Genomic DNA, 22650 nt, shown 5'->3' on the forward strand with positions numbered 1-22650 from the left:
AATACAACATTTATTTTTAAATGCCTATTGTCCACACTAGGGCATGCAGCTGGCACCAATATCTCTAACCTAGAGAGGCAATGAGATTCACACTGAACTTGGCTCAGAATTGAAGGACAGGGTGGATTTGCATTGTGGAAAAACTGCAAATTGCTTTTGATGAGCCCTAAACTTCTCCCTGAAACAAAGAAACAATATTGTCTCAATGATGCTATGTATATATGAGCCATAAAAGTACCATCATCTTGAAGTGGATTTCATTGACAAAGAGATCTAACTCGGATTCAATTGATCAATGATGGACAGAAGCAGCTACACTCAAAGAAAGAACACTGGGAAATGAATATAAACTGCTTGCATTTTTGTTTTTCTTCCCAGGTTATTTATACCTTCTGAATCCAATTCTCCCTGTGCAACAAGAGAACTATTTGGTTCTGCACACATGTATTGTATCTAGGACATATTCAACATATACAGGACTGCTTGCCATCTAGGGGAGGGGGTGGAGGGAGGGAGGGAAAAATCGGAACATAAGTGAATGCAAGGGATAATGTTGTAAAAAATTACCCTGGCATGGGTTCTGGCAATAAAAAGTTATTTAAAAAATTTAAAAATTTAAATTTTTTTTAAAATGTACCATCATCTTCAAAGAATTAATGGCTTCCAAAGGAAATGATAAGCACATGCATGAAGGGATGAGAAGTAAAGAATCAGCATGTAGCAAAAAAGGATTGGCCAAGAGAAGCAGTACAAGAGATATCAACGAAATGGATGAGTGGAAAAGGAAATGGAACAGTTAGTAGTACATATGCAACAAGAAGAGATTTAGGTGAAAGCCTTAAGAATTTCTGCTAGACCCTTGAGGAGGATTTATAGACACGAACTAGAGTCACCCAAGTTGAGATAAGGGGCAACTAGATGGTGCAATGGACAGCCCACTGAGTCCAGAGTCAGAAAGACCTGACTTCATTACTGGTTATGTGATCCTAGACAAGTCACTTAACTCTATTTGCCTCAGTTTCCTCACCTGTTAAAAGTGCTGAAGAAGGAAATGGCAGGCCACTCCAGTAACTGCCAAGAAAACCCCAAACAGGGTCAGACCCAAATGAAATGACTGAATAATAAAAGGATAGCATAGATTAGTGGTGATGTGCATGACTGAACTAGTTTTGGAATTCTATCACAGAAACATGAAAATGTCAAATTGTTGAATTAAAGGGACCAGAATTAAAGTGTCCTTCCTCTCCTTGCTAACCCATTTTGTTTTTTTTCCTTTATTTTTTTTTTGCAGGACAACTGGGGCTAAGTCAGGGTTACACAGATGTTTGAGGCCGAATTTGAACTTCCTGACTTCAGAGCAGTGCTTTATCCACTGCACTATCTAGCTGCCCCTACTATCCCATTTTAAAGTCACATACATTCATGGGACTAGCAAGACTGTTGACCCAAGAGACAAAGTGAAAACTAGCCTAGAAGAGCCTTTGAATCTTCCTAGTTATTGCCCTGTTATTGTTAAACACCTAGGTTTAACAGTCTAGTCTAACTCACACCTAATTGAGTACAGAATTTTTAAAAGGCCATAATACCGAAATTCAGGTAGGAGATTCTCTGCTCCGTTTGAACCTTACCCAATAAATTGCTAAAGCAACAGGAGACTAGTCATATGAGACACTTCTCTCTTTTAGTAGCCAGGAAAACCTAACTTTACGAAGTCAGTCGCCAACCTCCTCAAGATTCTGTGGCTGTCTTTGCAATTCCTCTCCATTAGGAGAAGATCCCCAAAAGGTACTCACTGAGCGGCTTGAGGATGCTACTGCTCGTCTCATCGGCATTCTCCACATCAGATTTGTCAGAGTAGTTCTCTGAATTTCTCTCCTTCTCTCTCCTTTCCCTGTGGCCCGCCTTCCTCTTATGGCGCCGTCGCCGGCGATAGCTCTTCGGCACGTGAACCCCAATGTAGATGGTGTGGTGACCTAAGAGAGGCAAAGGGATCATCAGTCATTACAGATTATATTCCTTCTTTTGTTCATGCATTATATTAATGAGAAGACAGATGAAAATATCTGAGCAATAAAGCAGAGTCATCCTCCTAGGTTTGACTACCTACTGTAGTTTAGAGGTAGAAATGATTTCCCTAACATTCAGCCATAGTTTAATTTCAAATAAAAAAACAAAAAACTGGTGACTTAAATAGATAGTTCCCAAGTTTTAGGATTTTAGGGTTTGATATTTGGAGAAACATGATTAAACAATAAAGGAATTCTTTGGTTTAACTATTGATGTGGTCAGAATTAAATATTAATACTTAATATTAATAACTAAATAAAAATAATAAAATCAAATACCTCAACTCTGTAACATTTCTATAAGAATTTTAAATTATGTTGCTATTATGGCTTTTTCTAAGTGGAATTTCTGCTTTCAGACCATTAAAAGTACCATAACTTCCAAAAAGATGTGATATTTAGAGATTTCTACATTAGAATGATAGCCAATAATTGTCAGAAGACAAATGAAGAATTAAGGTCAGCTTAACCATTAGGCAATACCACCTCTCCTCCCTGCTTCATTAATCAAAATAAACCAACCAGGTCAAATCATTTCGTAGGGCTGTGAAATACTTTCTCTGGATTACAGGGGCTACAGAGTTGACATCTGACAAGATAAAAAAAAAGTCAATGTTCTAGACTTTGTTTCAATAAGGTCAAACTTCACCCTGTTTTGTGAACTAGTCACTCTCTATATAGAAATCATCTGTTTCAGAAGTGACACGAGTAATAGATATCAACAACAAAAATAACAATAATATCAACAAATTTGATTTATTTCTTATCTTTGGTTTTCCCTTCACATTTCCACAAGAATGCTGCCTTCACAACAATTTCCCAGTGTAAGAGACATTATCACAAAACTATAATATACTTCTAATATTAAATATAAGTTCCTCAATTGAGCATTGAGATCCCTTTACAACCTGAATCCTTCCTACCCTCTAGTGTTTATGTTATATCCTTCTACACACCAAATGACCCAGGTAAACTAACCTACTCCCTTTCAAACAAATGACCCAGGTACACTGACCTACTCCCTTTCAAACAGCACTTAATCCCCCACCTCCGTGATGTTGCACTGACTGTTCTTCATGTCATAAACAATCACTTCTGCCTCTCATTTAACCAGGAGGCCTTCAGGACTCAGCTCAGATTCCACCTTCCACAGGAGGCCTTTCTCAATCTTTCCAGCTGTTAAAGCCATCCCCTTTACAACTCCCTTCATCTACTCTACAGGTTTCTTATTAATTTACATATCTCTCCCATTAGAATGTAAGTTCTTTGAAGGCAAGAGCCATTTTTGCTCCTGCTTTGTTTCTCCAAAATTTAGCCTAATACCTGGATCACAGTAAGGATTTAACAAATATTTATTGACTGACTGATGTATGTGCCATAGTTCTTTTAAACTGCATGAATTATTTTTCCCAATAACTTATTAGACAGTTATGAAAACGTAATTCATAGGGCTATTGCCTCTATTTGGCAAAGATTAAAAGGAATCTTATCCTCCTTCAAGAAAGAGGCTTCAACTGAGACAAGCATAAGCCAGGAGTCTATCTATATTAATCTTCAAGAAAAATGTAGGACCCTGCTGGCCATTTAAAGAAGTCCAACCACTTGCTCTTTCCTCCTCCCTCCCCTCCAACTCAGAGCCACAGGGGAATTCTGCCCGTTGCATTTCATGTGAGATTTATCAAACCAAACCATTTGCCAGCAAATGGTTCTCATGGGAAAACTAAATTTTACTAGGAAGTAGGAAATGTCTCAGAAACAACATGAATCAAAAAAACAGCGCCAATTGTTTCCTCTTCACAAGTCTAGGAGGTGAGTCCAGCAGCTTTATCTCAAAAGTCACAAGGATGGAAGCTGCCAACACCTTCAAGTAAATCAAAAGAAGGTGGGTTCTGATTTGGTTCCCTTCCTTTAAAAGTTATTATATAAGAATAAGAATAATAAAAAAAAGTTAGTTTTGGTAAAATAAAAAAAAATATTGGTTTTTAGATTCAAGGGACTTGATTTCAAATCTCATCTCTGATGCTCACTGTCTGTGTGATCCCTTTGGGCAAGTCACTTAACTCTCTGTGCCCAAATTTCTTCATTTATAACATAAGGAAGTACAACTAGATGGTCTCTGAGATCCCTGTTGTCTTTGTTCAGTTGTTTCTGATTCCCCCTTTGGGGGATTTCTTGACAAAGATACTGGTATGGATTGCCATTTCCTTCTTCAGCTCATTTTACAGATGGGGAAACTGAAGCAAACAGAGTGAAGTGACTTGCCCAGGATCACACAGCTATCTGAGGTTGGACATCTTTATCAGAAAGAGAAATCATCCTGACTCCAGACCCAGTGCTCTAGCCATTGTTTCCACTTATCTGCCCCTACCAGTTTCAAGATCCCTACCAATTATAAAGCTATTATCCTTGATACTGTTGTAGTGTCGTGATGATTTCAAAGCAAATCCCTCACAACCATCTTGTACAAGTCACCTATCACAGTTTGCCTCAGTTTCCTCATCTGTAAAATGAGCTGGGGAAGGAAATGGCAAACCCCTCCAGTGTCTTTGCCAAGAAAACCCCAAATGGGGTCACAGAGAGTTGGACATGACTAAAAAATGAGTGAACAACACAATCACTCTTCCAGTTAAATAATGGCATTAAATCCATTTTACAGATAAGCAAACTGGAGCATAGAATACACTGCTTGTCAACAGCCACTTAGCTAGAAAATTTCAGAACCCAGGATTTAGACTTAAATACTCTATTTCCAAGTCCAGTCCCCTTTACGTCATATCCTGTTAAGGAATTAATTTAAGAAGCAAAGAAAGAAAAAAATCTTGCAATATTGAACTTTTTTCAACAGAACATAATGGCAAATTGCCAAAACTAGCATTAAATACACACATATTAGTTTATCATGACTTCAATCCCCCAAATGCATTTGGCTAAACTGTTTAAAACTACTAAGATTTACTGGTGGTCAATTCTTCCAACTTTCTCATATTATTGAATAAATCCCAAGATTATAGCAATTCCTTCTAAAGTAAATTCCTTCTAAAAGTACCTTCTAAAGAAAGGTACAGGAAAAACTCCCTTGAACTAGAATCAAAAGAAATGGCTTCAAATTCGGTTTCTTACAATGCTACCTTTGTGTCATCCCTCCTTCCCCTTCATCCCCTACACACACATACACACACACACACACACACACACACACACACACACACAAACACACTTCTAGTTGCCTCATCTGTAAAATGAGGACATAATCAGCCTGAGCTGGGGGGCCAGCTCCAAATCCTAGGATATTCTGATTTTTCATAGACTTTAGTGAGATTTTGTTAGATCCTTCCACATCCACCCATTGGAGATGACAGTTGACAACCAGCTTCTACACAGCCTCCTTCCAACGTCTCTTTGATGTTATGCCCAGGATAATATCAAGACTTTTTCCCCTAAAAATGATATTAGAGATTAGTGGAGAAATGCTGATTTGATATGTAAATTTTGGAGTCATCTCCGTAGAAAGTATGAACAAATCTATAGAAGCCGATGAGCATAGGGATAAGGTATAAAGAGAGAAGAAGAAACAGTACATGATAGAAGCTTGAGAAATATCCACAACTGGGGGACAGGAGGGGATTTTGATCATGAAGCAAGAAAAGAGACAAGGAAAAGCCCCTCGGTGGCCAACTTGGTTGTGGTTAGGTGACACAATGGATAGAGTCCCAGGCCTGGGGTCAAAAATACTTATTTTCGTGAGTTCAAATCTAACCTCAAACACTTGTCAGTAATGTGACTCTGGGCAAGCTACTTAATCTTTTTTGCCTCAATTTCCTCCTCTTTCAAATAAGCTGGAGAAGGAAATGGCAAACCATTCCATTACTGTTGCCAAGAAAAACCTCAAATGGAATCAGAAAATTGGATATAGTTGAAAATATGACTGAACAACACAAAACAACAATTTATTACGTGTTATTACAACATAAGAGCATGTTGTACATATAATATTACAATATATTAAATGTTACAAGATGAGAATCCAAAGGACATTATTAGAAAATAATACAAATGAAAAATTGAGGGGGGCCTTAATGATACTTTAAAAGAGAGAAAAATACTTCAAGACAGATAGGAGCAGAACTGGGAGGGAGGAATGGCAAAGTTGAGGGGGAATAGAGAAGGCATGGGCATCCAAGTCAGTCTCCAAGATGACGACTGAGAAAAAGCCATCACATATAGCAATTTTTAGACAGCTGGTAACTTGGAGAGAGCAGTTTCACTTGAATGAATTGTCATCCCTCTTGCAATTTATAGTCTTAGTGACTTTGGATACTGAGAGCCTCAGTGAATTTCCCAAGGTGTCCCAGCCAATATGAGTCTGCGGCAGAATAGGAATCCTAACTCTGAGGTCAGCTTTCTAGCCTAAGACCACCCTGTTTCTTATAAGACTATTTCCTGAATGGTGAAATGAAATCCCCATGGCGTGTGCTATAATCATTGTCCTAAAGATGGCCATAGCTGAAGCACATGGCATTGAATACAAAACCAAAGACCAACTTATTAAGTGCCCACCATGCAGCAGGCACTGTGCTAAATACTTGTGATATAAATAGAGGCAAAAGAACATCCCTACCCTCAAGACACTTACAATCCAAATGGGAAGACAAATTGAAAATATATAAATGGAATAAATAAAAAATAATGAACAGAGGAAAGACACTAAAATTAAGAGGAGTTGGGGAAGGCATCCTGTAGAAGGTGGGATCTTAGCTAGGAGGTCGATAGAGAAAAGGAGGAAGAGCATTGCAGATATGGGGGGAGGAAGTGAAGACTTTTTTTCTCTTTCTTCAAAGATGGGCAGGGATGGTGGAGGAGGGGCTGGCAACACCCTCTCTGACGCTTCCCTTGCTGTCAGCTGTTCAGGATTTTGCAAGACAAATGTCATCTCAGGACAATGACTTCTGCTCTAAGCTCAGTTACTTCTTTTCCTAATAAAGAAGGTAGAAATGATGGTAACTTCCCTCCTAAGACACCAATGTGAGGAAGGTCTGCTCAGGCTAATTCTTAAGGATCTGGCAAGAATCAAATAGTACTTAAGTAATCAAAATACTCAGACCAAGAAAGTAACTTGAAAGGAGGCTACTTGACTCTCCTAAATCCCAGCCATTGGTCTAAGAGCAGAAGAAAAAGCCTACCTTTTCATTACTAGTGGAAAAGTCCTATTTTTGATGAGAATGTGTGGATCTCAACGTGTATATTATAGCCCCCTGCCATCTTGACATTCTCCCACTCACTATGATGGGAATATATGATAAAGGAGCTTCCCAGTGTTCCTGAGCTACCTAGAGCTTCCCAGTGTTCCTGACATTAATCTTGAGTAGACTTACAAAAAGGTGAGAGACCAAACAGGGCAAATGAGTAAAGGAAGAAGATATGGCAGTCAGGTTGGACAGGCTGGGATTGTGGGTAAGGTTGAGCCTCCATCCCAGATGAACTCACTGTCACCCTGGTGGTTAGATGTGGGGCCTTGTCAGATATTTTTAAATATTTTTTTCCTCTTTGTTTTGTTTCTCTGTCTCTGAGATGCTAAAATTTGTTCTTTCTCATCTTCTAGTTTGAGCAAAATAGTAGTAACCCAATTTCATTTATGCTGTTTTCTTTTGAAATAATTTTCCATCTTCTTTTTTGCTCTTTTATATTTTCACACACACCTTTTCCAAAAATATTTTCTACTTTATCCACCAAAATTCCTTTTTTATAGTCTTAATCCAAAGAAAATTCTGTTTTCAATTTTAATTTGGGTTTGGGTTTGTTTTAGTTTCCCATATCTAACCAACCGGAGGAGATTGCCAAGGTCTGGAGCCATCCAGTTCCAAGCACCAGCAGCCTAGCTAGAGATGATATACAGCGCCATCCAGCCCCCTGGTTCAGATCCATGGCACCGAAATGAAGTTGTCACCCAAAGCCCATGAGCTAGGCCATTCTTTCAAGCAATGACATGGGAAGAAGCCATAGGGAACTCAAGGATTCCAGGATACGTCTCTCTCAAGGGAGCAAATGAGATTCAGATTCTCTTTTGTCCTTGGACCCCCTCACCAACCCTCTGACTTTGGCTGATGGGCAAAAATAAAAATGCCTTCAGTGCTTTTAGCTTCCAGGCAAACTCCAGCTTCCTCCCTTTCCTCCCAGTCTCACTCCACTGCCAGCTTTAACCACCCCAGTTGGGCTGGTGGCCACCAAATTTCATATCACAACAAATTTATAAAACAATGAAACAGCAATTAGAAAGAGTTGGTTTGAAATCCTGGCTGACTAAGACTACAAGCTGATAGGGACCAAAAAAGGCCCTTTATTCATTCTTCCCCTCTCCAAGAGGGAGGGAAATCAGGAAGGAAATGTTTGGACAGTTAACAGAGGGCCCCTGCCAGCCATAGAGGCGGGGACCCAGTATGGATGGTTCACCAGCCTACTCCACAATCTCTGGTCTCCACCACCTCCCAGTTTTTTTCTGGTTCTTACAGCTTTCAAATCTGTGACTTCCACAAGAGTGCAGAGGGATTGCCCCTTCTGCCAGTTCCCTGTTTGGACAGGTTAAGATGTGGTTACCAACCTAACTTTTTGAATCTACTGCTGCACCTTCTTTTTTATGTTACCATCCCACCTGGCTACTGTCTTTTTCAGAACTCTGCCCAAATTCAAAGTCACTCCTGACTTAACTCCAAGAGTCATTTTCTGAATTTTATATTCTTATGGTAACATCCTTGAGAATGGCTATGGTTACATTCCATTAATATATCCTATTAAATAGAGATCTAGCTTCTAGTTAGGAACACTTGGTTTATCTTCCACCTTTGCCCATCACTTAACTTCCAACTTCCCTAAGCATCTTTCTGAGACTGCAAGTTGTAATGAAATTATAGATTAACATTGATAGCAGGAATTTTTAGAATGGGAGTTCCCTATGCCAGTGAAATCACAAATCCAATTTAAAACTAAGTAAATACCTTACATAATTCAGCTATATGGAGATTTATGACTCTTTCGCAAATTTATAACTCACAGAATGACGATAAGCCAGCAGGAAATGAATTAATTGATAGGTGTGTCCTATTATCTTATATATAAAATAACACTGATAAAATAAAAAACAGATGAGCTTTCAGAAACAAGAACTTGCAGAACAATATCAGAATCAAGGTTAGCACCCCCCTAGCCTACTGATGGATGGCAGATCCCTGAAGTGTAAAACAGAACCTCATCACTAGGAATTTCAATAGCAGCTCCCTCAGAAGGAAGATTATTGAGGGAAAGGATCATAAAGAATAGCCTTTCAGAAAAGGTTTGGTCTGTTTGTTTTTTTCCTAAGTGCCATCAAAAGAAAGACTATTGGACCCTTTTACAAGGAGCATCTCACCTTATAAAGGACTCACTCAAATAAATGTGTTTATTCTGATACATAATCTAGGAGGGCACCAGGTGTCACTAGTTGGGCTCTGCCCATTTTTATCATAGGTTGGTCTGCCAATACTTCAGGCTCTTTCTGAGCAGATGGAACAAAGTTCTCAGCAAATTCCAAATCACCTATCCAGTGCTCCTGGCCAAAAACAATGAGGAAGCTCACTGCCAGCCCCTGCTTTTGCTGAACATCAAGAAATCACTGGGAAGTTCTTTAAGTCTGTAGAAGTTCCATTAACAGAATTAATGTATCTCCATGAATGGAGTATTTGTTAAGTATTTTTAAGTATTTGTTAAGAAGAATAACAGTAGCAGCAAATATATGTATTGCCTACTATGTGCCAGACACAGTGCTAAGCACTTTACAAACGTTATTTTATTTGATCTATAACAACCCTGGTAGGTAGGTACTATTATTATCCCCATTTTATAGTTGAAAAAACTGAGGCAGAAATGACTTATGTGATTTGCCCAGGGTCATATAGCTAATAACTTAAGCCTAGATTCGAACTAGGACTTCCTGACGCCCAGTCATTAGACTATTATTCTATCCACTATTTCAGCTTGCTTCCCTAATTGAGCATATTACAGAACGATGAGGATTATTCCTAAGAAACCAAGATATTCTACCCTTTGTCAAGCATAACAGAAGAGCTAGGATCAGACATCTGTGTTGAAGGGGAAAAGTTCTTTTTTTATTATTTTTTCATAGCTTTTTATTCACAAGATACATGCATGGGTAATTTTTTAGCATTGCCTCTTGCAAAACCTTGTGTTCCAACTTTTCCCCTCCTTCCCCCCACCACCTCCCCTAGATGGCAGGCAGACCCATACATGTTAAATATATTAAAGTAGATGTTAAATACTATATATATATATATATATATATATATATACATACATATATATATACATATCCACAGTTATTTTGCTGCACAAGACGGAAATCATAAATGCAAGCAGACAAAAACAGAGGGAGTGGAAATGCTATCATTTCCATTATCCATTGTTGTGGTCCATAGTCATTTCCCATAGCTCTCTGGGTGTAGCTGGTTCTCTTCTTTATTGAACAAATGGAACTGATTTGGTTCATCTCATTGCTGAGGATGGCCAGGTCCATCAGAACTGGTCATCATATAGTATTGTTGTTGAAGTATATAATGATCTCCTGGTCCTGCTCATTTCACTCAGCATCAGTTCATGCAAGTCTCTCCAGGCCTTTCTGAAATCATCCTGTTGGTCATTTCTTACAGAACAATAATATTCCATAACATTCATATACCACAATTTACCCAACCATTCTCCAACTAATGGGCATCCACTCAGTTTCCAGTTTCTGGCCACTACAAAGAGGGTTGCCACAAACATTCTTGCACATACAGGTCCCTTTCCCTTCTTTAGTATCTCCTTGGGGTATAAGCCAAGTAGCAACACTGCTGGATCAAAGGGTTTGCACAGTTTGATAACCTTTTGAGCATAGTTCCAAATTCCTCTCCAGAATGGTGAGATGTATTCACAATTCCACCAACAATGTATCAGTGTCCCAGTTTTAGGGGAAAAGTTCTTAAGGCAAGTTCAATTGCACATAAATTAGAGAGGGAGGGGAGAAAGAAGATATCTACCCAAAAGGGAAAATGACATTAAAAAAAGAAAAATTACATAAGCCATGGAAATATTAATATAGCAAAGTTTGCTGTGATCTTTATACAAAGTGTCTGCTCAGGGCTCACAAATCTGTTTTCTCTTTGCCTGACTTCCAGGATTTCTCCCCATTTCCATCTCCTCCTTTTGTCTCTCTCCATTTTAATCCTGGCACTTTGCTCTCCAACTCAGGCTATGACTGAGTGAATTTCAGAACTCTTCAGCTCAAAATCAATGATTGTACCCCGTCTAGTACTTTTAATGAGCACCAAGGAATAGTTTTCCAAAAAAGAGTTAATACTGTTTTCCCCAGATGAATTGGCCTCATGCCCTGAAGTCTAATGCCAACCAATTCCAGGTGTTGTCAAAAGAGATAAAAGGAAGGTAAGATTAAGAGAATGTTTTGATTAAAAGAAAATGAGAAAAAAGTAAAAGTAAAAAAGGGGTTTGAGATTTTGAGATGGAAACTATGGCTTAGGGACCAACCATCCTGCAGTTATCATTCTTTAAAGGGAAAGCTCACTTTACCTCCCTAAGCCTCAGTTTCTTTTTCCTGTAAATTGGCAACCTATCCCATAGAAATATTGTGAAGTTCAAATAAGAGGGTATTTAAAAGCAATTTGGCAAACCTGGAAAAGTTATACAAATGCCCATTGTTATTAATGATCATATTGTTGTTACTGTAACACTGAACATTAAAAGGCATCAAACATATCCAGGCATAAAATAAAAAAAAAAAAAATATGGTATCTGGGTGATAAATCCAGAAACAAAACAGGGTTTTTCTGTAATCTCTAATGATAGAGAACCTATTCCTAATCTTATTAATTGTCAATTTACATTTACTATAAAACTTCAAGACATTGTTCCCCACAACCCTTATAAATGTGAGAAGGAAAAAAGAAAAAGGAAAGAAAAAAGGAAGGAAGGAAGGAAGGAAGGAAGGAAGGAAGGAAGGAAGGAAGGAAGGAAGGAAGGAAGGAAGGAAGGAAGGAAGGAAGGAAGGAAGGAAGAAAGGAAGAAAGGAAGAAAGAAAGGAAGAAAGGAAGAAGGGAAGAAAGAAAGAAAGAAAGAAAGAAAGAAAGAAAGAAAAAAAGAAAGAAAGAAAGAAAGAAAGAAAGAAAGAAAGAAAGAAAGAAAGAAAGAAAGAAAGAAAGAAAGAAGAAAATGCTGTTTTTCTTGTCCTTACCTTACCCTTAGTTAATCTAGCATGATGAAATTGCTCCAGCATCAAGCTGACCCCAGAGCCAGTCTCTTTTAGCCATTGGTTTATTGTGTAGTTGAGGCAATAGATTTACTTTCGCACAACAAGGAGAATACAAGTGATGCTTCTGTGAAATACTTGCTTGCAAATTTAGAATTTATATGTATGTCACTGTTTGAACACTAGCTCTATGACTATGAGCAAGTTATTTAATCTTAAACAGTCTCCTTTGCAGTGTAATGAGGTTATATGAGTTTCTTCCATCTCAAATGGAAGATTGATTCCTATGATTCTAAAGGTATATGGTTGTTATTTTTTAAAAGCATCTGTTTACCTAGAAAAATAATGTGAGTTTAGTACAACTCAAATGATCTGTTGATTAGTATTACTGCCCTAGTTTTTCCTTGTTTGCTTGTTTGGGAGTATGGATTTCTTTTTTAGTTTGGTTTGAGGTTTTTTGTTTGTTTTGTTTCTTATTGTCTGTTACAACAAGGAAGTTTACAAGGGTAGAGAAGGATAAAGGAGTATCATCATCTAATATAAACATAAGACAAAATAAAAATGTTTAAACCGTTTTATCTCATAAAATAGAGTTATGGAGACCAGCCTGCCAAGAAGACAAAGCATTCAAGGAGTCTATTGCTGATGAGGCATGCCCTGACAGTCATTAAATATAATTACTACAAATCAGCACATTTCTTTTTGATAAAGCTGAACTTCTACAAAAAAATCTTGAACGCTTAAAGCAAAGCAAAACCTTCAAAGCAAGCATCATCACCACAGTTCTTCAATCAGATCCTTATCCTCTCATATCTGGCCTGCTAGTTGGTCAAGTCTCTCCCCATTCCAGTATATCCTTAATCAACAATCTAAGGCATAGATCTGACCACATTTCCCCATATTCCATAAACTTCAATGGTTTCCTATTATCTCCATAATCCCCTATTTGGCTTTTAAAATCCATTGTATTCTGCACACATCCTTTTTTTATTCAGTAATCCAGTGATTCCTTTCAGTCCCTCCAACATAACACTCCCACTCCATACTTTGTACATTTTTCTTAACTGTGCCCCATGCCTAGAAAAAGTTCCCTCTTTATTTTCACCCTCTGATATCCCCAGCTTCCTTCATCAATGAAAGTCTTCTGCAAGAAGCTTTTACTCAAGCCCTCACAATTCTAATGCCTTCCCTCTCAACATATTCCAATGCATCCTCTATATGTCACATGTTTTATATAAGGGTTTGGAAGTTGTCTCCCCCATTTGACAGGGAGCTACTTGATAGGGGAGGTTAATTATTTTTATAACTCCAGTTATATTTTAACACAGTCCTTGACACAAAGTAGGTGCATAATAAATGCTTATGGATTAGCTGAGTTTCAGTATTTCTAAATTGAGGTGCAAGAACTCAGATCATCTCTAAAGTTCTATGGTCCTAAATTGATTAATTTCCCAAAGTATAAACTAGTTGGTTGGTTGTCCTTTGTACTGGAAGAAGACCAAAATGACAATACTATGTTAGAGTCAAGTTACAGAGTGTCTGACTATGTCTGATTAGATGAATACAAGCTCGGAATGCTCTGTCATAAGTCGGACACAAATAGTCTCTATGAACATTTGAGGGCTTCTCTAACTTTACATATAAAATGCCTCTGAGAAAGACTGTGTGATAAAATGGAGTCCAAATCTCAAGTTCAAAGAACTTACATTCTAGTGTCAGCTCCTGACCCTTAGTAGCTAAGTGATTCCAGACAAATCATTTAACATTAAAAATCAACCTTCTACAAGGACTTTCCCAATCCCTCTCAATTGGAGTGCCTTCTCTCTGTGAATTATTTACTATTTATCCCATAAATCCATTTGTATATTGTCTCTCCTTCTGGATTATGAGCTTCGAGAACAGGGATTGTCTTTTGCCTTCTTTGGATCCCTAGGGTTTAGCACAATGCCCAGCACATAGCAGGCACTTAATGACTAACTAATTTAATAGATGTGAGTGTTCTTTTCATCTATAAAATAATAATTTTTTAAATGGAGAGAAGTAAACTAGCAGGAGTTTACAAAGAAAGGCAGACAAGCTGGACTTTGATGAAGGGTTGAACTTGTCATATACTTTAAAGAAAAACAAGTCGCATTTAATAAAGATCTCTGATTTCATGTACAATCCTCTTTTTCCTGTTCAATGTATATGTAAATGTCCATTCTACTTGGAATTGAAGTTCATAATGAAAATAAAAATTAATTTTAAAAAGAAGATAAAGAGAATAATACTTATGTTCCCTACTTCACAAAGTAAAGGTGAATTTGGTACTTTACAAGCCTTAAAGAACTATAAAATTGTAGGTTATTATTAAAAGGATTAGTCATAAATGTTCTGCAATCAGAGCCTAAGCTATACTTCTTTCCATTTACTTAGCACTTTTAATGACCTCCAAGTATATTTAAAAATATCGTTTGCAATAGTGCACCAATAAACCTATAAAACAGATGTATATACTATTAACTTCCTTTTATAGAAGAGAAAGCTCAGATTCAGAGACATAAGGAACTATCCATTACATAGAAAGGCACTAAAAACCAAGGACAGAGGATGAACTCTTAACTTTTCATGTACAGCAGTAGCAGTAGTGGTAGTAGTAGTCATAGTAATGCCAATGATGTTGATGGTAATAATGGTGATAGTAATAATGGTTGCAGTAGTAGTAATAATAATAATAGTAATAGTAGTAATAGTAATAATAGAAGCTCTAGAAATATCATCTTATAGAACATTTTAAGGTTTGCAAAACACTCTTTACAAACGTTTCCTCATTTGATTCTCATAACAACTTTAAGAAGTAAATTATTTATTATTATTCCCTTTTATAGATGAGGAAACTGAGGCAATCAGAGATTAAGTGACTTGCCCAAAGTCACACAGCTAAATGTTTGAAGTAGACTTTGAACTCAGGTCTTAATGACCATAGGTTCACTCTGCCACCTAGATGCCTCAGTATCCTCTCTAATATGCTCAAAAAGGATATAATTTGGGTTAGAATTGGGAGAGCAGAAAATGGGCCATTTTTTGCTGCATTATTCTCACTAACTACTACAATGCTATACACATGATCAGTATTTAACAACTGGATTTTTAACTGGATTTTCTTATTGAATTCCTAAAATGAGTTTTGTCAAGATGGACCTACCCCTGTTCTTAATGTGAAAATGATTCTAATTCCTTTATTACTGCATATTCCCTCTGCTCATTAAACACTCCTCAAGAAATCAAAATCTAGTCCCCTAAATATAATCTGGACAGCAAGATAGCACAATAGATGGAGTCAGGAAGACTCCTTTTTGCAAGTTCAAAGCTTATATCAGTCACTTATTAGTTGTGTGACCCTGGACAAATCACTTAACCCTGTTTGCCTTAGTTTCCTCATTTGTAAAATGAACTGGAAAGGGAAATGGTGAACTACTCCATTATCTTTGCCAAGAAAACCTCATGAAGAGTCAGAACTCAACAACAGCAAAAATATATAATCCTATTCCTGTGTCTATTTTTTATCTTGTCTTTTTTATCCCTCCCACCTAACCTAATGCCTTATAAACAATAGGTGTTTCATTAATGTATCAAACTTAATTGCATTAACTTGAATCAACTTGAATTGGATCAAAAGAGATCTATATAAGCCTTCTCTCTACACAAGAAAAATAGACATGATCAAATTCTGCACCTCTCTTTATTCTTCATTCCCTAATTTGTTCCTCAATCCACATAAGAAAAAAAGCTAAGACAAAAGGGAATTTCATTTACTTCTCATTACATATAATGTGATGAAATTAAATCCCTGCTCCCTTCCCCCACTTATCTATCCATCCACACACCCATTGTTTTAGCTCATTCTTCCTCACTTCAAGGTCTAGCACTCATTTTAGACTAAAACAAGCAAACAAAAAAATAACAACCCTTCAACATATTGTGTGGTCAGTAGATATTCTTAAGCATACAGTATGAAAAAAAATACTATATGGCCAACTACAGTAAGCTACACCTGTTATGTTAGTCACTGAACCAGGTTGCGAATGAGCCAACAACAAAAAAGTCCCACTGATCTGTCTTCTCCCTGCCCTGTACAAAGTTTTCTCACTGTACAAAAAATGGCCCATGACATCAGTAGAATTAATATCCCCAAGGCCTTTCAAAAATGGGAATGTCAACTAACTGTGTTCTCGATCCTATTGCATGCCTGAGTGGAGTATAATAGAACTGTGAATAAAGTTGGAACAGAGTTTGACAACATTAAGTATGCACGGAAAACTCAACTAGAAACAACCCAAAATATCCCCCATGTCTGAGTTCCTACAATTCAGATAGGAACTGATGTATATCAATCAATGAATCAACCAATTTATTTATTAAACACCCACAGTTCTATGCATCAGATAGTATGGCAAGAAATGGGGATACTAAAGCAAAACTCAATGAAAAATGCAGTCCTACCAGGTTACAATCTACTTGTAAATCAAAATGTGGAAATTATCCTTTAAAAGGTAAAGACATCCACAGTTCTATGCACCAGATATTGTGACAAGAATGGGGATAGTAAAGCAAAACCCAATGAAAGGTGAAATTCTACCAGATTATAATCTATGTGTTAATCAAAATGTAGAAATTATTCTTTAAAAGGTAAAGGAATCTAAGTAGCATCATGGTTAGAGCATTGGTTTTTGAATCAGGAAGATCACCCGAGTTCAAATCCAAAGTAATACCTTTACTAACTGGGTAATCCTGGGCAAGTCACTTAACCTCTGTCTACCTCAATTTCTTTGTCTGTGAAATGGAAATAAAAAATAGCACCTACTTCTCAGGGTTGTTATGAGGATAAAATGAGGTAATATTTCTAAAGCACTTTACAAACCTTAAATTATAAATGCTTAGTTCAGCTATTACAAATGCTAGCTATTAAAAAAATGAAGAAATCAACGAGGAGAAAAATCTATTTTGGATCAGGTTCTCTTTATTGGTAGGAACTGGTTGTTAGGGTGGTAATGATGGAAACCCAGTGGGGTGGGGAAGGAGTAATTACTTCATCTTAGACTTTGTGATACAGGAGAGAAAATCCAGGCACAGTCTGACAAGCACCTCACATTCTGGGGAAGCTGATTTCAAAGTAGGATACCATGGAGCAAAATACTTCTGGGGGGAAATCAGGTCAGGAGGGATGGGAGATGTTCAAGAAAAAAATTCTGAAGTTATAAAAGGAAGTAATTCGAATGAGAAAAGAAAAAAATGAAATTTATCTGAAGGTATCAACCAACATGGATACACTGGGACCAATTTAGATCTTAGAAAAGAATGTATCAAAAATGGAAGACAGGTGACAAAGAATGAATATGAGAATTTAGCACAGTCTTATAAAAATAATATCAGGAATGCTAAAAAAAAAAGAGCTCAAAATTAGCTGTGATTAGTAAAGAAAGCTAAGGGTGGGATATAGGGAGGTGTCTGTATTTGGAGAAAAAGAAAGATCAAAGAAATTTTTACTTGAGGTAGATGGGATAGTGATAACTAATAACATGGTGTAGACATAGATGTTCAACTTTTGTTTATGTTTTCTCTGGAAACGAGAGTGACCTTTATAATGGAAATAACAGAACAACAATTTTAATTATTAATAAGATAAGCTATGAGAGCAATTAGCTGCCTTTGATAACTTCAAGTCACCTGGCCCAGATGGACTATGTTCCTGGGTACCAAAAGAATTGACTGATATGACTGCTGATTCACTATCAGTGATAACTGAAAGGTTATGGAAAAACAGTAGGTTGCTCCAAGACTGGAGGTGAAATGTGGTCTGAATGTTCAGAAAAGTGAAGAAAACAGAATCTGCAAACTGTAGGCCTGACTTCAGTTCTTGGGGGAAATTATAGAAAAGATCTTTAGAGAAACTTGGCAAACATGTAAAATGGGAAGCAGTGATTACAGAGAACCAGCATGGCTTCATCAAGATCAGATACTGCCAGAGCAATCCCACTTCCCTTTTCTTTTTTGTCAGAATTAAAAAATTATCAGCCAAGGAGAATGCTATGGGTAAAATTTACCTGAATTTTAGCAAAATCTTTTATCAAGTGATTCAAAATTGTGTGGAGACAATAGAGAAACATGGAATATAAGTGTCCACAATCATATGGATTTGGAATTGGTTGAATGAATAAACTTATAGTTGTTTGATGTTGTTTATGTTGCCCAGATCTTCTTCTTGATGATGATTATCACAAAGGAAGTAAGCAGACTATGATCTGCCCTTCACTTCAGAACCAACAAGATTCCTTGGCCATCAGCTGCTAGCTCAGTGCCCACAGTAGCCTTCCAGGTGAGTAAATCCATTGGAACAAAATGAGTTCCAGGCCTTCAGCTAACACATCACTGCCCTCACTGTAACAGGACTTTATTACAGGCCTTCAGGTTTCTGGGCTCAGTGATATAGCCCTACTTGTTATGCTCAATGAGGAGTGTGCAATAGAAGCTCCAGCTTCCTCAAGCTTTTCTCTATCCCATTCCATCCTCCACCAAGTGGCCAAGTTGATTTTCTTTAAGCACAAATTGGCACAGTGGCTAGAACACTGAGCCTAGAGTCAGGAATGCCAGAGTCCAAATCTAGTCCCAGACACCTACAAACTATACAGTCCTAAGCAAGTCACTTAACCTTATTTGGCTCGGTTTCCTCACCTGGAAAATGATCCAGAGAAGGAAATGACAAACTATTCCAATAAATTCATTAAGAAAATACCAAATGGGGCATGAAGAGTCAGACATGACTGAACAACGACAAGGATAAACTATAAACTCTTGGCTAAGTCCTTCATAACCTGATCTCAATCTATCTTTCCAGTTTCATTACATACCACTGCCTTTCTCTACCCTATGGCCCAGCCAAACTGCTTCTTCTTTCTGGTCTTCACAAGTGGGGCTCCATCTGCTTTTCCCATGCCTTTACGCAGGAATGACCTTCCTTCTTATCTCTGACTCTGAGAGGATCCCTCTCTTCCTTCAACATTTGACTCAAGTACCATCTTCTGCCTGAAGCCTTTCCCAATTGTCCCACTCAGAGAATTCTTTCCTAATTGTTCAGTCATGTCTTACCCCTAGTGACCCCACTAGGGGTTTTCCTGACAAAGACACTGGCATGGTTTCCCAATTCCTTCTCCAGCAGTTTCGGTGGATGTATTTTGCCAGGTAATCAGAAATTAAGGGGCTTGCCCAGGATCACACACCTAAGTATCTGAGGTCAGATTTGAACTCCAAGTCCAGTGCTCTATCCACTGAACCACCAATTGTCTCTAATTACTTGGTGTTAATTCTGCAGTTGCATCCATAGATATATGTTTTCTCCCCCATAAAATTAAAAAGGGGTAGATCATTTCATTCTTTTTCTTTGTATCTGTGCCTGTCCCATTTTTATTTTTATATATCCTGTAATTTTATGATTTAAGGAGTCATACCCGTCTCTCAGGAAACTGGCAGCTGCAACCTGTAAAATGGCACTGGGAAGAGAAGGGCTTTGGGGAAGGATCACAGCAAGTCTCTCCATCCAACCACACTGCCTCTCACTCAGTTCAATTTGAATAACTGAGAAGTGGGCTAAAAAGTTTATCAATTACTTGAGTGTCCAAGAGCCCCTAATGAAGACAATAATTATCAGTTAAATTTAAGGTGTCAATCTAAACATGTCTCAACCACCATCATGGCATATTCAAGCTGGGAAAGGCATTGGAGTCCACCAGTGGAACCCCATATTTTATAAATGGGCAAACTGGCTTTTTAAGAAGTAGCATCACTTGGCTCAAGCTCAGTAACCAGCCAACTGATCAAGGTGCAAAGCCAGGTCTCCAAACCCTTCCTCTATTTGGTACCATTCCTCTCATTTCCTGAGTTCTAAAGAGTGGCAATCACTTCAGCCTCATGGGATTCTCCAATCACTGCCTCTGGCCAGACCAGAACAGGAAAGTGATATAGAGACATAGATCCATGTGAAGTAATTGCTTGAATTTATAGGGTTCATGTTGACAAGTTCAAATTATTGCAGTGATATTCAGAGCTCCTGTGAGATAGGAGGGGCAAAGGGCATTACTGCGTCTTTATAGATCAGAATATTGAGAGCAATTTGCTCAAGGTCACATGGTAAATTTGAAAGCTTCCCAAAAGTATTACCATCATTAGTAAGAAGATGAGAAGACCCATGTTATTACCTCCATTTTACAGACAAGGAGGAAAAGTTGGGCATAAAAATGTAATCAATTTGTCTTAGAACACCTAAAAGACTAGTAGTGACAAAGCTAGGAACAAAATTCAGGTCCCCGCACTCCTTGTGATAGCTTTATTCATTAAATCACAGTGTAGAATCGATGAAAGTAAGAAGGAGACCAAACAATTTAATACATCAAAATGGGCATCCATAGGTCTCAATTATAGACTTGACTTTGACAGTCAAAAGAAGTTCCCAGATTTATAGCTAGAAGGGATCTCTAAAGCCATCTAGCCCAAACATCTCACTTTATAAATAAGGAAATGGAACCATTCTTTTAGTAGAAACATAATTACCTATTGAAAATTTAATATGGACTTAATCTATAAATATGCAATTTTAACTTTCTAAAATTGATGCTTTAGCTATTATTCCTCAAATTTAAAAGCTATTCAGCTTCCCAGCATCTGGGGCCTTGGAAAACATTTCCATTTTATTATACATTGAAAATGCTTGGTAATCACATGATTGGCAAAATGTCAGAGTAGTTATTTCCTGCACATTTCTATGACCAAAAGACCTCAGAAATAGAAATTATGTGCCAGATATGGAGTGACTAAAGCTAAGTCCACAAGATAATGAGATAGTAACACTACACAGGGTAAAAATTTAGGGGGAAAAAACCACTATGAAATAACATTGGAGAACTTAAATATATAGCACTTTCATTCAGCATAATCACCCTTCAACTCATGCCATATGCTGGATACAACCAGCACAAACTGTCTCATGATTTTGTTCCTCTAGAGCAGTGACTCAGTCTGAATCTCCAATCCCCACATCCCATAAGAGATTGATTCTACTCAGACAAAGGAAAAAGAGAGCAAGTTAAAGGGAAGGGGAGCTTAGCATGGTTGATGTGAACACCATGGAGCCATTTATATTCAGAGAATTTCTGTGTCCAAGGAAAAAGGGACTGAAAACCCAACTCTGGACTTCCTTACTTCCAATTGTAAAAAGGGAATCTGTGTAGTAGTGGAAGGGATAGAAGCCAAAGAGTGAGAAGACAAACCAAAAACGAGTGACTAATACAAGAGAAAGACCAAAAGACCAAAAGTCCAAGGAAGAAAACCTGAACATAAACCTAGCTTACAGAGAGATAAACCAGCAAAGTGACTCATAAAAAGAAAAGAAAGTTTGAGTCAAAAACTCAAGCAAAACAAAATGAACAAATATTATACTATGAAGGAAAATGAATCCAACCAAATTCCCTGTTGAACAAGAAAATTCTGTGGACTATCCAGGGATCATAGAACTATAACCAGAATTTCTAGAGTGACTGAAAGAAAAAATTAAGCTTAAAAAAAATTGAGGAAATTGAGGTAAAAAATCATAGCTCTCAGGGTCAAATTAAATTAAACAAACTGATGTGGAACTTAGATTTGACCATGGAAATCTCTCTGAAGAAGACCAAAGAATAGCTTTGGAACACGAAAACCAAAATCACAATTTCACAAAAGAGAAACACAAGGGAATGACTTTGAAGCAACCCTTGAACTATATACAGAACAAAGTAATTTGTCTAGAAGACAGAATGTGCAGATAATTTGAGATCAGTTTTTCTAGCTGATCATGACAAATCAAAAAATCATATGACTATGTGGCAGAAAAATCATCTCTCTCAAAAACATTTGGATACAGACAACAAAGAACGGCTCAATTGAGAAGGAAGTATAGTATAAGGGAAAGAACCCTACCTCTGAAGTCAGAGGACTTGGGTTCAAATGCCACCTCTGAAGACTCTTGCCTCTAAGATCTTGGGCAAGTCTTCTTGGACCACTGTTTTCTAAACTCTGGAAAGGAAACAAGCATTTATTAAGAACCTACTATATGCCAGGCACTACACCCAGGGCTTTACCAATACGATCTAGTTTGATGCTCACAACAGCCCTGGGAAAGAGGTGGACATTTGGTCTCTGGACTCTCTTTTAGCTAGAACTATGATCCTTTGAATCTCTACATTACCACCAGAAACACTTCAAGTCAAGTAGTCATTAAATTTTATAATGTTG

At 37.5% G+C, this 22650-nt stretch overlaps 1 protein-coding gene across 4 annotated transcripts in view; it reads right to left on the reverse strand.

The window, feature by feature from the left end:
• SLC4A4 (solute carrier family 4 member 4) overlaps positions 1-22650 on the reverse strand; it is a 382231-nt gene that overhangs the window by 303442 nt on the left and 56139 nt on the right. For all 4 annotated transcript variants that reach the window (XM_031944125.1, XM_031944124.1, XM_031944126.1 and 1 more), the window contains one exon: positions 1794-1973. In XM_031944125.1, coding sequence (XP_031799985.1) covers positions 1794-1973 — 180 coding nt within the window. The remainder of the gene's footprint in view (positions 1-1793; positions 1974-22650) is intronic.

Source organism: Sarcophilus harrisii, chromosome 6, assembly GCF_902635505.1.
Source record: "Sarcophilus harrisii chromosome 6, mSarHar1.11, whole genome shotgun sequence".
NCBI classification, from domain to species: Eukaryota; Metazoa; Chordata; class Mammalia; order Dasyuromorphia; family Dasyuridae; genus Sarcophilus; species Sarcophilus harrisii.